Source organism: Rhinolophus sinicus, linkage group LG03 (assembly GCF_036562045.2).
Source record: "Rhinolophus sinicus isolate RSC01 linkage group LG03, ASM3656204v1, whole genome shotgun sequence".
NCBI lineage: Eukaryota > Metazoa > Chordata > Mammalia > Chiroptera > Rhinolophidae > Rhinolophus > Rhinolophus sinicus.
Window position 1 is genome coordinate 96,170,163 of NC_133753.1, and position 18,017 is coordinate 96,188,179.

The window sequence follows — 18,017 nt, forward strand, 5'->3', positions numbered from 1 at the left end:
TAAGGGGGCACTTTCTCAGTCCCAGAGGTGGGGGTGAAGTTGGGCTTCACCGTCTGCAGGTGGATTCTGGGACCTAAAGTGGGGCTGAAGGAAGTGGCTCCAGCGTCACAGGGACGAAGCTGAAGAAGATGGGACACACCACTGAGGTTTGAAGGAAATCCTGAGTAGGGAGCCAAGCTTTGATAGGTGACAGAAATGAGCACAGGGCAGGTGGAGGTCCCAGTGCAGCAGTTCCCATGAAATTTCCCCGAGGGGCTCAGGATTTCTCTTTGGCATTTCCTCGTCCCACTGGCAGTCCTGCCTGTCTCCAGAAGCAGCGAGATTGATTTTGTTTCTTCTTCTCCAGAAGATGGCAGTTGTACCTGGGACCCAGCGCTTAGAGAAAGCTGGACACCTTCCTCCCTCCATTCTGGTGGGCCTGAGGCCAGCTGAATAAAGCTGCTGCTGCCCCTGGCAGGCCCAGAGGAAAGATTGATGGCATGGATGTTGCTGGGGCTGGCCAATGGAGCCATCAATTTTCATTTAGGAGAATAATTAAATATTAATTTTCACTTTGTTAAGCTGGGGAGGGGGAACAAAGCCAATCCTGGCAGTGCCAGAGAAGGCCAGGCAATGTTGGAAGACTGTAGATGAAAGGGTGGGAGGGGGCAGCTATATTCAGTCACCAACCCCTCCAAGACCCCAGACCCCACTCTGTCACCACCTTGGCTCAGATAACAGAGAATGAGTTCTGGAGCCGGACTACCTGGCCTCAAAACCTATATCTTCCCATTAGTAGCTACATAACCTTGGGCATGTCACCTTTTTTCAATGACTCAGTTTCTTCATCTGTAAAATGGGAATGCCAATAACAATACCTTCTTCACGGAGGATTAAATGACTTCGAATATGTAAAGTTCTGGAATCCATAAACGTTACTTACTATTATTTCTCTTTTCTTCCCCACAAATTATCCCAGGAGGCCAGGGCTTCACAGCCCTTATACCAGGTGCTCCTAGCCTCGTAGTCTTCCAGGTACCCCTTATCCTGTGGAGCCCTGTGGCGGGTTGAGGAGGGGTGTTATTTTCCCAAAGTTCATCTTAATTTTTTCAGTGCCTTTTAGTTGCTTTCAGAATAAAGTCCAAACTCCTCAGCCTGGCATCCAAAGTTTCCTCTCTAACCAGGGGATCCTTCTGTGGATTCTCTCCAGCTTGGCCCACGCTCACGGGAGCCCTCCCCCACACTTCCAGCCCCGTTTCACACACATCCTGCTCCTTCTGTCTCCGCACCTCTACCACGCTGTTTCTCACATGGAATGTTACGGCTTGTCTCGGTGACACTTAATTCTAATTCTAGCCACAGAAGTCATTTACTCTCATGGTTGGATGAATGACTTCTCCTCCTCCTCCTACTAACGCTGCTGTTACTATTACTACTACTACCCCCACCAGCTAACCTGTATTGGGTTCAGCCCTTTATATGACTTAGTTCAGTTACTTATTACAACAGCCCCAGGAGTTCAATTTGACAGATGAGGAAGCTTAGGCTTAGAGAGGTGAAGACTTGCCCAGTGTCACAGAGTTAGTGAGTGAAGCCTGGATCCACGCCCAGGTCTGTGTGACTCCAGAGCCTGCACACAGGGGACTGGTGAGAGTGATAAGTTGGTGTTACTTGACACTAAATCTTCAACAGTGAGGCTTCAATTATTAGGGTTGGTTCTAGGATCTGACACCCCATTAACAGCTTGCTCGGCGCTAGGCAAAGTGTGTCCCGTTGCTGGACAGCTCCAATTCAAAGAAATGACTTCTTTAGCTTGAGATGAAGGTAGTGTTTCTGTTCTTTACAAGATCGGACACTTAAGTTCGTGAGCTCATCCTAGGAAAAGCGCTACATCCATCATTGCTGAATATCACTACGGTCACCTTCAAAGTGCTCCCCTTGGGAAGCTATGCACTGACGCCAGTGCCTAGTCCACCCTTCAAAGCAATTTTGGAACCATCAGAGCTGTCATTGTACTACCCTTGATGTCCTGAATGTCATCAAAATGTCTTCCTTTCAATATTTCCTTTATCTTCAGGTAAAGAAAGAAGTCATTGGGGCCAGATCAGGTGAGTAGGGAGGGTGTTCCAATACAGTTATTTGTTTACTGGCTAAAAACTCCCTCACAGACCGAGCCGTGTGAGCTGGTGCATTGTGGTGATGCAAGAGCCATGAATTGTTGGTGAAAAGTTCAGATCGTTTTCATCTCACATTTTCACGCAGCCTTTTCAGCACTTCCAAATAGGAAACTTGGTTAACTGTTTGTGCAGTTGGTACAAATTCATAACGAATAATCCCTCTGATATCAAAAAAGGTGAGCAACATCGTTTGAACAAGTTCACAAACTTAATTGCCACACGTTGTATACCCACTGATCCTGATCCTTTCCTCTGGGACCACCCATAGAAAACCAAATCCCTCTTCAGAATCTGAAGGTGATTACCCCCACCTCCAACAGTAATATTTATCAAGATCTTACTCTGTGCCAGGCACTTGCTAAGCCTCAGTTAATGCTCATGAAAGCCCAGTGAGCTAAGCGTTAGTATCACCCACTACTTATAGATGAGGAAATTGAAGTCCAAGAGGCTAAGTAATGTATCCCGAGACACAGAACTGGTAAATGGAAGAGCGGGGATTCAAATCCAGGTCTGTGAGACTCAAAAACGACTATTATTAATTATTATATTAGGATGCCTCTCTAGTAAAACCCCCCCTATCTTCTCCAGCTAACTAGCTCCAATTTCTTTAAACTGTAATCCCATGTATATATTATGTCCTCATCCCGTCATGGTCTCTTTTTGGTAGGCTAATGACCCTCTCAAATCTGAGGCCTTGGACTGGACATAGTCCCAGGTTTAGCCTGCCCAAGACATTTGCATACTGCTCTTGTTCTAGACGCATCACTCCTTGGACAAGAGAACATGAAGACGGGTAGTGTGACTTGCTCTTGGTGAACTCATGCTAGTTCCTAACAATCGCCATTTTCTTCCTGCCACATGGTCAACAGGTCCTTCTTTGCCTTTTGTCCAGTGATTAGCCATTAGCCAAAGCCGTACTAGGTGTCATGGGTACATAATGGCCTGGCTGCCCGGAGAATCAGGTCTCTCTTAATTTCAGCCAAGTGTTTTAGGTGCAGAGAGAAGGCAGTCTTGATGAGTCAAGGCACCCCAAAAAAACACTACAGAAAGATGACCAGAGGGGCGTGCCATTAAGGACCTGAGAACTGGAGAAAAGGGGATACCAGCCCAGAAGAGCCCTAAGCCATGTATCTGCATCCATGCTCACCCCAGTGACAAATGACACCTGAAACCATGACTTTAGCCAAGGTAGGTGAATTCCAGTGTAGCCTACCACACTGATGCCTCTCCTCAAAGATGGGATGGAACCATTTCTTTCAGCCAGAAGAAGAACCTGTAGCAGCAGTCCAGGGCACAGGTAAGCCTCTCCTAGAAAGATGGCTCTGCTGCCAGTTCCTGGTTTCAGTCCAGCTCCTACGTGCTGCTTTGGCGTGCACGTAGGGCCTGTCCCCAGCTTGAGGTGATTCCCACCCCCCAACCCTGGTGGACTTACCCCTGGCAGGGTCTTCTGCTCGTGCAGTGCACTCTGGGCCTTGAGAGCAGAGTCCCGGGCGCAGTAGGTGAGGAAGGCACAGCCTGGGGAGGAAGAGGCTGGCTCAGGGGGTTTCCTGAAACCCCCAAATACTCTTCCTGGAAATACTCCATTAAGTTGACAAACTCAAGGCCACTCTCCTTTAAGCAAGGACACTGCTTCTTTTCTGCCTCCTACCCGCTCTGAAATGAGGGGTTTCACGTGCCTGTGTCCCAGGCTCTGGCTCCCTTTCATCTGCTCTTGACCTCCTGCCTAGGGAACATGCGTCCCCACACCCAGTCACATGCTCATACAATCCCACACCTCTCCTCCCGACTCCAGCCATAAATCCTGTTGGGGTTAAACCTCCCTAAGCGGCTTTGCCTTCAGCCTTAAGCCCAGCCTTGCCCCTTCCTTTTTGGATTCACACTCACAGAGTCTCCCAGAATCAGCCTTGATTCCTTCCCAACTCAGTTTCAGATGGGAGGGGGTAGAAGAGGAGAAGGAAGGTTGGGATCCAAGTCCAGGACCCCACAACTCCTTTCTAACACTTCCCTCTTCCAAGTTTGAAGCTGAGGAATGGGATAATTTGAAGCTTAGACGATAGGGCTGGCTTAAGGGCTTCCTGTAAGTGGGAGCTTCCAGGACCTCCAATCCCATCCAAGGAGCTTGATCTGTCAGCTCTCCCAAGGTTACTAGAGAGGGCATCTTAAAGGGTTATTGTGCCCCAAATCTGACTTCTCTAGAAGAGCTACTAGATTATGGGGAAGAGGAGTCTGGGTTGAACCAAAAGTCCTACCCCTTTTTGTTCAGCCTCAGAACCTGTGGCCTATTAGGAAACACTGGGGTAGGGATCTCTTCCTTTCCAACAGTCATTGAGCTCTCATTCAGGAAATATTTACTGAATACTTACTTATGGTGGGGCATTATGATGGGCTTGGGGATAAAGTGGCAACAAGACAGACACATTCTATGCCTTCGTGTGGATTATATAAAGGATCACGAGGGGCATGTAACTGAATCCAAAGGGTTGAGGAATGTCGCAAAGAGCCCACTGAGTCTGCAATAACAAATAGGGTTTAACCAGGTGACAAGAAGGGTGGTGGTTATTTCAAGAGAGGGAATGCCACGTATGACGACTGAGTCAAGAATTCAGTGTGTTGGAGAAATGGGTGGAAGGCTAGTATGGTTGGAGATTGGTGGATGGAGGCAGAGTAGCCAGTGAGGTGTACAGGTATCAGGACATCTATAGTCTTGTACACCTCAGTCTGGATTTTTAACTTTTTTCTAAGAGCAGTGGAGAGCCACTAATGGGTTTTAAACAGGGTTGTGGCATGGTAAGATCTGCATTTTCAAAAAGAGCCTTTTGAGTGTAGGAAGGAGAAAGGCTGAAGGAAGAGAAAGTGGATGTGGGCAGCCTTTAGGAGCTTGGTGCAATTTTCCACTTAGACCTCAGTGGACTAGAAAGGCAAATGGGAGCTTTTCTCCAATGCCTTCTATGTGGCTTCCCCCTTAAGGTGGGTGGATATTTACTGTTTGTTGAGTTAATGGCACCTTACCTGGGACAAATTCTCATCGTATCAATAGGGAAACTGAAGCCCAGAGAGTGTGTCAGTGGCAGGATAGGGTTTAGAATCTCTTAACTCCTAGGCTGAGGTTGTTTTCAGAGCACTGTGTCTGCCTCCTTCAGCACCCAGCCATCAAAAGGAAAATGAGTCACTGGCTTTTGGACGTCATTGTTGCTGGGGAGAGGGTGGGAAAGATGCTGACTTGGAGACCCTCCCTGGTCATCTTGCAAGGCAATCTGCCTTGGAGAGTTGCAGGTTGGTTTGGGGCTAAATCACCAAACATCGGAGTACGCTTACTTCTCTGTTCCGTCTTCTGCCACCAAGCCATATCAGCTGACATCAGAACTGGGCAGGGCTGGGGCCCTGTCTGAAAGGCTCAGGGACCCAACTGCTGCCTAAAGGAGCCCATGTGGACTACCTGAGATAGGGGGTGGAAGAATGAAGGATGGAATGACAGAGAAACATGGCTTGAGGGAGGGGTGAATGAAAAAACAGGAAAAATTAGAACTAAATGGAGAGAGAGAATATGAGGAAACAGTCCAGACACTCTGATGATGTTTGAGTGAGAATTAAGGTATTCTATACACTTCCCATATTGTAAAGATGACCCCCCAAATTAGCTTCTATTTACATACTGAAATAAATGTCTAGAAAATAAGAAAATAAATTGCTATGGATGGAGGACAGCCAGGCAGCCAGACTGCATTAGAAGGAATCTGGGTGTTATGCTCTTGTCCTTTCATGCCGTGTTTAAAATAACCCCACCCCAAAGGGTAGGAGATGCTACCTACTTGGTCCCAGATCTTCTATGGGTGTTTATTTTCCTGAAGTCACTAGGAACTCCCCAAGGCCTCCCAATTGAAAAGAGGGGGAAGCCTGATTACAGCTCCCTTAGGGAAGTACCTTTAGCTGTTATCCAGGGTCTACCACTTCTCTCCCAGGAAAATCATGGAGGATAGTTGGTGAACTTTCCCTCCCCCAAATCCTGAAACCACAGCATGGTGAAAGTAGGGAAAGATAAACTGTTTCTCCTCAAATCGTTTCCTTCCCCCATCCATGTATGACATGTGACTCTGGCTCTCTTACTCCAGCCCAGCCTGGAAACACTTTTCTGCATGTAAACAAGCCTCCTCCCTCTCTCTACAGGAATAAAGGGGTGTGGCTGGACAGGACTGTGATGCTTCTGTCTTTCTAGCAGGGGCAGGGAGAAGACCCCTTTTCTGCTTCTTCAACCTGACTCACCCTAAGTCTCTGGCCCACAGGCTGTGGTCCAGGACCAGCCCGTGAGGAAGGGAAAAGAGGAGGCCATAAAGGGCAAAGTTGAGGCACAGGATTGGGGTGATTAGGGGATGAAAAAAGTGCCGGTTCAGCTGAGAGGAAACCTGAGATGAGGGGGCACAAGGTGGCAAGAGTTCCAAGCCGAGGTTAGGGTTCTGGACTCAAATCAGAGGCAGACAGTGTTGGGATTCTGGCAAGGGGTGGGAGAGATTGGAAGTTACTCTTAAACATCAGGGTGGAATTTGGAGCTGAGAGCCCCCTGGGAAGGGAATTGGATTTTGTGAGTTCACTAGGCCTGGGTTCTGAAGAAGGGGAGACTTTGGATCTGTGGCATTTTAAGGTGGCAGTCTAAGAGTCAAACGAAGACTCTGGAGTTTGGCTGGGCTTGGAGGCCAGAATGAGGGGTGCAAGTTCAAGATGTGTGTGGGTGGTTATGCTTAAGTGGGGTGGCATCAGATGGAGGTGTTCAGGAATGATTGAGTCCAGCATTTGGAGGACTGAAGGTATTAGAGACCTAGAAGGTGGAATAAGTTTCCAAATTCCAGGCTTTGGGATGTCTAATGGAAAGAATGGAGGGAGGTCCAACTGAAAGGCAGGGACTGTTGGGATGTGAGAGGCGAAGAGTAGGAAGTTTGAGAACATGTCAGAGGACCAGAGTGATGATCAGAGGAAGGACAACAGAGAAAATTCTGGGTTAGGGGTTCTGTGATCTGGGGAGGATACTGGGCTGAATGAGGCTGATATTGGACTGCCCCTAGGTAGGGCTAGGGTTGGGGCTGCGGTTGAGGCTGGAGTTTGGGTTGGGCCGCACTCTAATCGGATTGGGGCTGGGCAGGGCTGGGCTGGGCAGGGCTGGGCAGGGCTGGGCTGGACTGGGCTGACCCCGCGCACCTTTGTGGAGGCCGGTGAGCCGGTCCTTCAGCACCGTCAGCTCGTAGATTCGGCCGAACTCCTCGAACAGCGGCTTGAGGTCCTGCTCGTCCAAGCCCCGCGGGATCTGCCCCACGAAGAGCTTGATGGCGTCGTGGTCCTTCATGGGCACCGCAGGACCTGGGTTTAGCCCGCTCATGCCGATGCCGCTGTCCGCGGTGCTGAAACCCAGGCGCGGGCCGGGGCCGGCGGGCGGTGCAGACCCTCCGGGCGCCGCGGCCATATCCCCGCCCGGCCCGCCCTCCCGCCGGTCCCACCGGTCCCGCCTGTCCCGCCGTCCCCTCCCTGGACCGGTGGCGTGGGCCAGGAGGGAGGGGGCGGGGCCCGGGCAGCGAGGGCGGGGGGCTGCACAGGGGGCGGGGTCCCTGGTGGAGGGGCGTAAAAGGGGAGGGGCGGGCTGGAAAGAGGCGGGGCCGGGGGCGGGGCAGGCCCGGGCCGAGCCTGCCGGACGCTGGGGTCTGGTTTCAGGTGCCCGCTCCGCTCTCTCTGGGCTCCCGCCGGAGCTCTCCGGGAGCCGAGCCCTGAGCCCCAGCCCCCGTGCTTGGTGACGTCAGGCAGCTGGCCGCCGAGTCTACGCAAATGATTTGCATAATGAGGAAGCAGCGGCCAATCAGAGCTGGAGTTGACCGGGCTCGGCCGGGGGCGGAGGGGCGGCTGGGCTCACGCGCGCCTGCTCGCCATGGCAACCGGACCTTCGGATGCCCTGTGTGTGTCGAGTATGTGCGGGCGTGGCCGTGAATCGCGCGTGTGCGCCTTAGACCGCGTGAGGGGAAGTAGCTTCGTCATGCGTCTGCGGGAGTCGGAGCTACACCCCTCCTCACACACAAGCACACACACAAGCACACACACCTCAAATCACAGGAACCTTTCCTGCGGGGGCGGATGGGGATTCCTCTCCCTTTCACACTCCCAAAGCCAGTTCCTCCGAGCCATCCTACCCCGCCCCATCACACATCTCTCTTCCGTGTCTTCAACCACTTCCTTACCCACGAGCCTCAAACACGTTCTTCCTTGCACCCACCCTCTGTTTTAAAAAAATTTTTGAAGAAAGAAAAAAATAATAAAACAAAAACTCCAAAACACTCTTTGAACTCGGATTCCTCCTCAGGAGGGTGAGAGAACTTATTAGCCATATTTGCTCAGATGCCTAGTTCATCGCAATTCCGTGAGCTCAAAAGAGTTATCCACCTTTTCTGGAAAACGAAGCTGAGTGAGGGTCCAGTAGGTTAGGACCAGGCCCGCCCCTGACATCTGCAGGGCCTATTGCAAGAGAAGAAATGGAAATAGACAAACAGTGTGTTTATATATTTAAAAGATGTAAAATGAGTTCAAATTTGTTCAATAAAATATGTTCGCGTCTCATTTTCACAAATACATGTTCATAATAAAAATATATGTAAAGCTGTTTTTTATATGATTGAATGTTGGCAAAATATCAGAGCTGATGGAATTTTATTACTCTTGCTCATGTCTGAGTATTCTCTTGATGGGCCAGTGATGTTTGGACAGAGGAGTAATACAATAAAGATAAATAATTCATAAATTATATTTTTATTTTACAAAACTTTTTCTTGTCTTTTTTCAAGTAAAATTGCTAACCTGTGTCCACTGACTGTTCTGAGAAACTCTCAAGAGCAGCAATAGCAATTGGAATCAACAAAATATTATTCAGAAATAAATTGTGATTTTTTTAAAAAATATTATTTTTAAAATTTTAACAAAAGTTACTTCTTGTAATTACCTGATTACGAAATGGGTTACTAGAGCATTTTACTTTCGTCCAATTCGATGTAATTTTAAATTTCCTTTGACCCATGGATTATTTATAATTGTATTGGTTAGTTTTCAAATGTTTGAAGATTTTCCTGTTATCTTTCCGTTACTGATTTCTAGTTCGAGTCCATTATGGTCAGAGAACATGCTCTGTATGATTTCACTTCTTTTGCATTTGTTTATAGATGTTTATGACCCTCAGAATATGATGTGTCTTTGTAAATGTTTTGTTGGTATCTGAAAAGAATGTATATTCTGCTCTTGTTGGGTGGAGTGTTCTATAAAAGCTGATTAGATCCTGTAAGTTGATGGTATTGTTGAGTTCTTCTAGATCCTTGCTGACTTTACGTCTAGTTGATTTATCAACTGTTGAGGGGTGTTGAAGTCTCCAACTATAATTGTGAATTTATCTATTTTCCCTTTTAGTTATATTACTTTCTTTTTTCTTTTTTCTTTTTAAGGGGAACAGGACTTTATTGGGGTACAGTGTGTACACTTCCAGGATTTTTCCAACTTAAGTTGCTGTCCCCCCAGTAGTAGCCATGGCGGGCACAGTCCGGCTTCAGGTCCAGCTGCCGTCGCTAGCCGCAGGGGCGCAGCCCACCATCCCCTGCAGGAGTCCAACCAGCAACCTTGTAGTTGAGAGCCCACTGGCCGATGCGGGAATTGAACCAGCAGCCTTCGGTGTTAGGAGCATGGAGCTTCAACCGCCTGAGCCACCAGGCTGGCCCTACTTTCTTTTTTTCCTGCAAAAAGTTTTAATTGTTTCAATTTGGTCCATGGCATGGGAGGGGGCTCCAGGGTGGTTAGAAGCCTGCCTAGTAGTTTCAGGGAGAGGCTCAGGCAGAAGCCCAACACTAGGGGGATGCAGAGGGGCCCCTCAAAGGCCTCTGGACTCCAAAGTGTCCTAGTGGTACTTGAGGGTGAGCTTTTCAAAGAGACACTTGCCTAGCAAAGCCTGGGGGCCAACCAGCCTGTGGAGGTTAGTCAGGTGGTCACCCATCTTCTTGATGAGTTTCACCTCTTCATCCAAGAAGTGGCTCTCCAGGAAGTCATAAAGATGGGGGTCTGTGTGGGCAAAACACAGGGCATGCAGATCCAAACGGATCTGGTTCAGGTTTCTCCATGACCATGGCATCTTCCATGGCTTCCTGAGTTTTACCCCACTCATCTTGGAAAGGCTTCTGTAGGTCCCGGAAGAGGGTGTGGCCACCACACTGGTTTTGCATCTTCAAGAGATGCTCGGCGCCTTCATGTTTCTCCTTGGCCAACTCATGGAAGAAGTGACCCACGCCCTCCAGAACCACAGTGTTGTGGTTGAAATACAAGCCCAGAGAGAGATATGTGTAGGAGGCCTGCAGATGCAAGTCGACCAAGTGGTTGATGGTGGCCTCCACCTTGCTGGAATACTTTTGACAAACTTGGGGGCTCATGGTTGCTCAGCAATAAGGGGTTAAGCCAAAAAATGGTGTTGGCTGGTCTTGGAGGCTGAGGATGGCTGAAATGGTTCTGAAGGTTGTGACTGGAAAAGAAGTTGGAAGGTGGTTGGAGACTGGAAGAGGGACATCCCTGGGTCTGTTCTGTCCAAACACTGCTGAAGCTAGAGACAGATCTGAGGGACTGACAAGGACACTGCCCAGTTATATTAGTTTTTTGTTCACATATTTTGCAGCTCTGTTGGTTGGTGCATACACATTTATCTCTGTGTTCTTGATAAATTTCTTGCTCTGAGATCTACTTTATCTGATATCATATAGCCAACCCTGATTTCTTTTGGTTAATGTTTGTATGGTATATCTTTTCCATCCTTTTATTTTCAACCTACCTATACTGCTAAATTTCAAGTGAGTTTCTTGTAGACAGCATATAGTTGGGTCATTTTTTAAAAACCAGGCCACTAATCTTTGTCTTTTAATTGCTGTATTTTGACCATTTACATTTAATGTAATTATCAACATGTTAGGGCTTAATTTTTTTATCAAACATTTTGTTGTTTGTTTGTTTATTTATTTACTTATTATTATTGGGGAACAGTGTGTTTTTCCAGGATGTCAAGTCGTTTTTTAATCTAGTTGTGGAGGGCACAGCTCAGCTCCAAGTCAAGTCATTGTTTTCAATCTAGTTGTGTAGGGCACAGCTCTCTGGTCCATGCGGGACTTGAACTGGTCACCTTGGTGCTATGAGGACCACAGTCCAATCACTGAGCCAACAAACTGTCCACCAAAGGCTCAGCTCCAGGCTCAAGCAGTTGCTTCTCACTGGACCATGTGAGAATCGAATTGTCGACCTTGGTGTATGAGCGCCACGCTGTAACCACCTGCCAGTGCTCTAACCACTCAGCCCCAAACTCAAGTCGTTGTTTTCAATCTAGTTGTGGAGGGTGCAGTTTACTGGCCCTTGTGGGAATCTAACTGGCAACCTTGTAGTTAAGAACTCACACTCTAACAAACTGAGCCATCCGGCCGCCCCAAGACTTTATTTTTTGCCACTTAATTTTTTGTTTTCTTTTCATTCCCTCTGTTCTTCATTTCTCTTGTTTTCTTTTTTCTACCTACCTATGGATTATTTGTTTCTTATTTTAGATACATTAAACATACATATCTTAACATAGTCTACTGGTGTTGATATTTTACCAGTTCAAGTGAAATGTAGAAAAGTTACTTACCTTTAAGTCCCTTTATCTTCCCTCATTTATAATATAATTGCCTTAAGTATGTCCTTTACATACTTTGAGAACCAATTCAGACAGTGTTATTCAAAAACAATTTGGAAAACTCAAGAGGAGCCGTAAAGCCTATAATATTTACCTATACTTTTTCTTCTTTAATTGCTCTTTCCCCCTTTCATGTAGTCCAAGATTTCTTTTTTTATCATTTCCTTTATGTTTTAAGAACTTCTTTAGCCATTCTTTTTTTTATAACCTTTTTAAAAAAAATTAGGTTCACGTGTACAAAGCAACATAATAGTTGGACATTTAAACCCCTCACAAATTGATAACCCACCCTCAAGCTACCACCCCTCTGACATCTTATATAGCTGTTACAATACCATCAACTATTTTCCCTATGTTGTACTCCACATCCCATGACTATATATACCTATATATTTAGTTATAGTTGACATTCAATATTATTCTACTTCACCTTCAGGTGTATAGTGCATTGGTCAGGTATCTACACAGTCTGTGATACGATCCTCCTGATAGGTCCAGTGCTGATCTGGCACCTTACATGATCTTTACAACATTGTTGATTATATTCCCCAAACTGTATTAACTATCAATTTATATTCCTAAATGCCTTCGTCTTTTTCACCCTGACCCCAGCCCCATTTCCATCTATCACCCGATAGATCTAGTACCTATCTGGCACCACACATAGTTATTACAATATTGTTGACTATATTCCTTATGCTATAACCTACATCCCCATGACTACCATATAGAACCCAATGTGTTCTTCTTAATCCCTTCCCCTTTCACCCATCCTTAACCCCCTCCCATCTTAAAGAAGTCCCTCTAAGAGTCCTTGTAATATTGGTTTAGTGGTGATGAACTCCTTCAGCTTTTTCTTCTCTTGGAAGCTCCTGACCTGTTCTTCAATTCTAAATGACAGCCTTGCTGGGTAGAGCAATCTTGGTTATATGCTGTTGCTTTTTATCACTTGGAATATTTCCTGCCACTCCCTTCTTGCCTGCAAAGTTTCTGTTGAGAAACCAGCTGACAGTCTTATGGGGGCTCCCTTGTAGGTAACTAACTGCTTTTCTCTTGCTGCTTTTAAGATTATCTTTGTATTTAATCTTTGGCATTTTAATTATGATGTGTCTTGGTGTTGGCCTCTTTGGATTTATCTTGTTTGGGACTCTCTGTGCTTCCTGGGCTTGTATGTCTATTTCCTTCCCCAGGTTAGCGAAGTTTTCTGTCATTATTTCTTCAAATAGGTTTTCAATTCCTTGCTTTCTCTCTTCTCCTTCTGGTACCCCTATAATGTGAATCTTGGTATGCTTGATATTGTCCCAGAGGCCCCTTAAACTCTCCTAAATTTTTTGGGGGGGATTATTTTTTGTTTTTGCTATTCTGGTTGGGTGTTTTCTTCTACCTTATCTTCTACATCGCTGGTTGGATCCTCTGCTTCATCTAATCTACTGTTGATTCCCTGTAATATATTCTTCATTTCCATTATGGTATCCTTTACTTCTGACTGGTTCTTTTTTAAGTTTTCCATCTCCATTTTTATGAGATCATTGAGCATTCTTATAACCAGTGTTTGGAACTCTGTGTCTGATACCTTGCTTATCTTCATTTCACGTAGTTCTTTTTCTGGAGCTTTGCTCTGTTCTTTCATTTGGGACATGTTTCTTTTTTTTTTTTTAATTAAAGTTTATTGGGGTGACAATTGTTAGTAAAGTTACATAGATTTCAGGTGTACAATTCTGTATTACATCATCGATAAATCCCATTGTGTGTTCACCACCCAGAGTCAGTTCTCCTTCCATCACCTTTACCCTCATCTACTACCCTCCTTCCCCCTTACCCTCTGGTAACCACTAAACTATTGTCTGTGACTATAAGTTTTTGTTTCTCATTTGTTTGTCTTGTTCTTTTGTTGTTTTTGGTTTGTATACCACATATCAGTGAAATCATATGGTTCTCTGCTTTTTCTGTCTGACTTATTTCTCTTAGCATTATACTCTCAAGATCCATCCATGTTGTCACAAATGGTCCTATTTCATCTTTTCTTACCACTGAATAGCATTCCACTGTGTATATATACCACAACTTCTTTATCCATTCATCTATCAATGGACATTTTGGTTGTTTCCATGTCTTGGCCACTGTAAATAAAGCTGCAATGAACATTGGAGCACACGTGTCTTTATTTATAAATGTTTTCAGATTTTTTGGGTAGATACCCAGGAGAGGGATTGCTGGGTCATATGGTAATTCTATTCATAAGTTTTTGAGAAACCTCCACACTGCTTTCCACAGCGGCTGCAGCAGTCTGCATTCCCACCAACAGTGTACGGGGGTTCCTTTTTCTCCACAGCCTCTCCAACACTTGTTACTATTTGTCTTGTTGATGATAGACAATTCTAACTTGGATGAGGTGATATCTCATTGTGGTTTTTATTTGCATTTCTCTGATGATTAGTGATGTTGAGCATTTTTTCATGTCTATTTGCCATTTGTAGGACATGTTTCTTTATCTCCGCATTTTGGCTGTCTCCCTGTGTTTGTTTCTATGTATTAGGTAGGGCTGCTATGTCTTCTGGTGGCCTTATGTAATAGGTGTGCTGTGGGGTTCAGTGGCACAGTCTTTCCGGTCACCTGAGCCATGCACTTCAGGTGTATCCCTTGTGTGGGTTGTGTGTGTCCTCCTCTTATAGATGAGCCTTGGTTGATAATTGCACATCAATGTGAGGGACTGACCCTTGGGCTCACTGTTGTGAGGAATGGCCTTGACTACAGTTGGAAGAGCTGTGCAGAGGCTGATCCTATGGAGCAGGGTCTGCCTCAGCAGGACTTTGGTGCCTGCATTGTACTTGGAGACGGCTAGGTGATGTTCCAACTCGTTTTGAAGCTCGCCACTTGGGGGCGCCAGCCCAGGACCACCTTGGAGGGAATCTGTTGTAGATCAAGTTCAGCCACAGCCCCTGCCCCACCCAGGGCCACCTAGTGGGAGCCAGAAAGAAATCTGCAGATGGCTGCCACCTGTGTTGTGCTTGGAAGTGCCTTGAGAGGCCAAGCCACAAACCAAGGCCAGCTGCTACTAGTGCCGGCTAAGGGCTGCTCAGCCAGAAGTATAGGACATGCTGAGGCCAGATGCTGCTTATCTGGGTTCTGCTAACTTTTGAGAGTCTAGGAAAGTCTGCAGCTTGAGCCAAGGCAGGTCATCGGCATTAAAAAGCCCTGGAAACAGCCTAGGTGTGCCCGAAAGTTGGGCGGGGCAAAAGAAAGGTGGAGACTCAGAAATGGTGCCCTTTTGTGTTCATACACTGGGAAGGGGGCAGGCTCAACAAAGAAACAATGGCGTCTGCCAGCTTTCCAGTCCAGGAGAAAGCCGCCTCTCCAGCTGCTGTCCAAACCAGACGACTGAATTCCCCACCATTTGTCCCTTCCACTTTTCCAGCTGCTGCCCCAGCTCTGGAGCTCAGAGCAAGTGATTCCACTGGTTGGTATGTACCTGCACAGTCCCTTTGAGAGGAGCGCCTGTGGCTGCAGCTGCACTGTCTCACTCAGTCACAATCACCACTGTCTTTCACAACCAAAAATTGTGGGGACTTCTCTCCCCAGCACTGGAACCCTGGGCTGGAGTGTGGCTGGTATCTCTTGCTCCTTAAGGGATGGGGGGACACCCCCCACAGCTGAAATAGCCTTCCTGATCTTTAATGGCCACACGTGGGTGTGGGACCAGCTCATGTTGTGTCTCTGACCTCCCTATCAGTCTGGAGGTGGCTTCTTCTGCATGTCCTTAGTTGAAAAGCTTCAGTTCAGCTTGCTTTTAGGTGATTCTCAACAATGATTGTATTGTAGATTAGTTGTAAGTTTGTTGTGGTTGTGAGAGAAGGTAAACATAGTGTTTACCTACTGTGCCATGTTGGTTGTCCCTCCCTATCCATTCTTTTAAGGTAGTTCTGGTGGTGAGAAATTCTCTAAGTTTTCCTTCAACTGAAAATGTCAATTTCCCCTTCATTCCCCTCCATTTTGCTGGATATAGAATTCTGGTTTGACGGTTCTTTTATTTCAGCATTTGAAAATGTGCCACTTCTTTATGGCCTCCATAGTTTCTGATGAGACAATTGTTTTCCCTTTGTAGGTAAGGTGTCATCTCTTTCTAACTGACTTCACAATTGTATCTTTGTCTTTAGTTTTTAGAAGTTTGACGATGATGTGTTTTGATGTGGATTTCTTGGGATTTATCCTCTTTGCATTTGCTCTGCTTCTTTAATCTGTAGATTTACGTCTTTTGCTAAATTAGGTGGTTTTCAGCCCTTACTTCTTCGAATACTTTTTCAGCCATTTCTCTTTCTCCTTTTTCTCCAGATTATGATGGCAGGAATGTTAGATCTTTTTTCTATAATCCCGTAGGTCCCTGAGGCTCTGTTAAAATTTTTAAAGTTTATTTTTCTCTCTGTTGTTCAGATTGGACATGTTCTTTTCTACCTTCAAATTTACTGATTCTTTTTTCTGTCATCTATATTCTGACGTTGAGCCCATTCAGTACGTTTTTCATTTTGGTTGTTGAGATTTTCTAAAATTTTCATTTGGTTTTTATTTATATCTTCTATTTCTTTGCTGAGACTTTTTATTTTTTCATTTGTTCCAGGTGTATTTGTAATTGATTGTTGAAGCATTTTATGATGGTTACATTACAATCTTTGACAGTCCTGTCATTGGCGTCATATCAGTGTTGGTACCTATTATAAGACTCTGGATATTTAAATTTTCTATTTTAGCAGGTCTCCCTTGACCCCACACTAGTTGAGAAACAGGGACACTGCCTTGTCACTGACAGGTGGTGGTTGAAATTCAGATTTCCTACTAAGTCTGGTGAAACCACCCTGAATGGGAGGGAAAGGGGTTTATTACTATTGGATGGAGGTGGGAACTTCCAACTAGGTCCCTTTGACGCAATTCCAGCAAGGAGGGGGAGGAGTCCCATGTGGCTTCCATTGAATCCACAGAAAAGGAACTTGTTAATGCTGGGTGGGAATGAAAGTCTTAGCTTCCCACTTGACCTTCTCTGACACCACATTGGTGTTGGGGAGGAGAAGGTGTACCTTGTTACAGCCACTAGCCTAGACTAACTGAATTGGAATTGCTGGGGTAGGACCTAAGCATAAGTATGTTTTTAAAGCCCCCTTGTTGATTCCAGTGGGCTTACAAACAAGATTAAGAACTACTGCTTTAGAAGTTCCTTTAGTGAGGAGTCTGTTGGTGGTAAACTCTGTTGTGCTTATCTGGAAATTCTTAATTTTGGCCCACTTCTTGAAAGCTAGCTTAGTTAATTAGTTATTTTCTTTCAACTTTCTGAAGATATTATTTCACCATCCTTTTGTTTCCGTTTTTGCTTATAAGAAGTCAACTTGTCATTTCTCTGCAGGTAATTGGCTTTTCTCTATGGCTGTTCTTAAGATCTTTTCTCTTTCTTTCTTTTTTTTTTTTTTTGTAATCTTGTGTTTAAGAGTATAATTCTTTTTATTTAAATTGCTTGAAATTTCTTGTGCTTCCTAAATCTGCTTATTTTTCCTCAATTCTGGAGAATCCTCAGTCATCGTCTCCTCAGTGAGTGTCTTTCTCCTATGTGGTGTGATGTGCTGCTGAGGGCCCATTCTCTCCCCTTTGATGAAGGATCTGCTGTTATAGTTGCTGGGAGTGCTGAGAGCAGAAAGCCTTCAGCTGTCGGCTCTTTCAGAAATTGCCTCAAGATCATGCCCCTTTCCAGGGTGGTTCACATCCAATGACTGATCAATAACCAATTACAAAGGCCTGTCTATCTCAGCCCCAGTGTGGGGACAGAGCCAGGAGTGCAGTTTCCAGGCTCTCGGCCTCAGGTGGAAAGGTGCTGGCTCAGGTGGTAAATGGCCATCAACTGTAATTGGATGGCCATCAGCTGTGGCTAGTTGGCCATCAGCTGTAACCAGTGAGCCATTGGCCACTAATATAACTGCTGTGGCTATGCTAACAAAAAATGGGGGCTAGCAAGAAGATGGTGGCTGGGCCCGCAAGCGGTGCAGTGAGGGTTGCGAACAGTGTGGTTCCTGCTTCCTGTTTCTCCAACCCAGCTGCCAGCGAGAATATAGTAGTGCGACTCTCCTATCTATGGCTCCATAGGTGTTCCTTTTTGGCCTCACCATGTCTTG

General features: G+C 45.9%; 1 protein-coding gene and 1 pseudogene across 5 annotated transcripts in view; both read right to left on the reverse strand.

The window, feature by feature from the left end:
• The window catches only part of CELF6 (CUGBP Elav-like family member 6), a 43,413-nt gene extending 35,356 nt beyond the window's left edge, over positions 1-8,057 (reverse strand). For 2 of the 5 annotated variants that reach the window (XM_019735984.2, XM_019735985.2), the window contains exons 1-2: positions 7,344-8,057; positions 3,589-3,671 (exon numbers count right to left, since the gene is read on the reverse strand). In XM_019735984.2, coding sequence (XP_019591543.2) covers positions 3,589-3,671; positions 7,344-7,605 — 345 coding nt within the window. In that variant the 5' untranslated portion in view covers positions 7,606-8,057. The remainder of the gene's footprint in view (positions 1-3,588; positions 3,672-7,343) is intronic. The other 3 variants (XM_074328227.1, XM_019735983.2, XM_019735982.2) reach the window with 3 other exon arrangements.
• Positions 8,058-10,062: 2,005 nt separating this feature from the next.
• On the reverse strand, positions 10,063-10,588 carry LOC109449559 (ferritin light chain; annotated as a pseudogene).
• Positions 10,589-18,017: the final 7,429 nt, after the last annotated feature.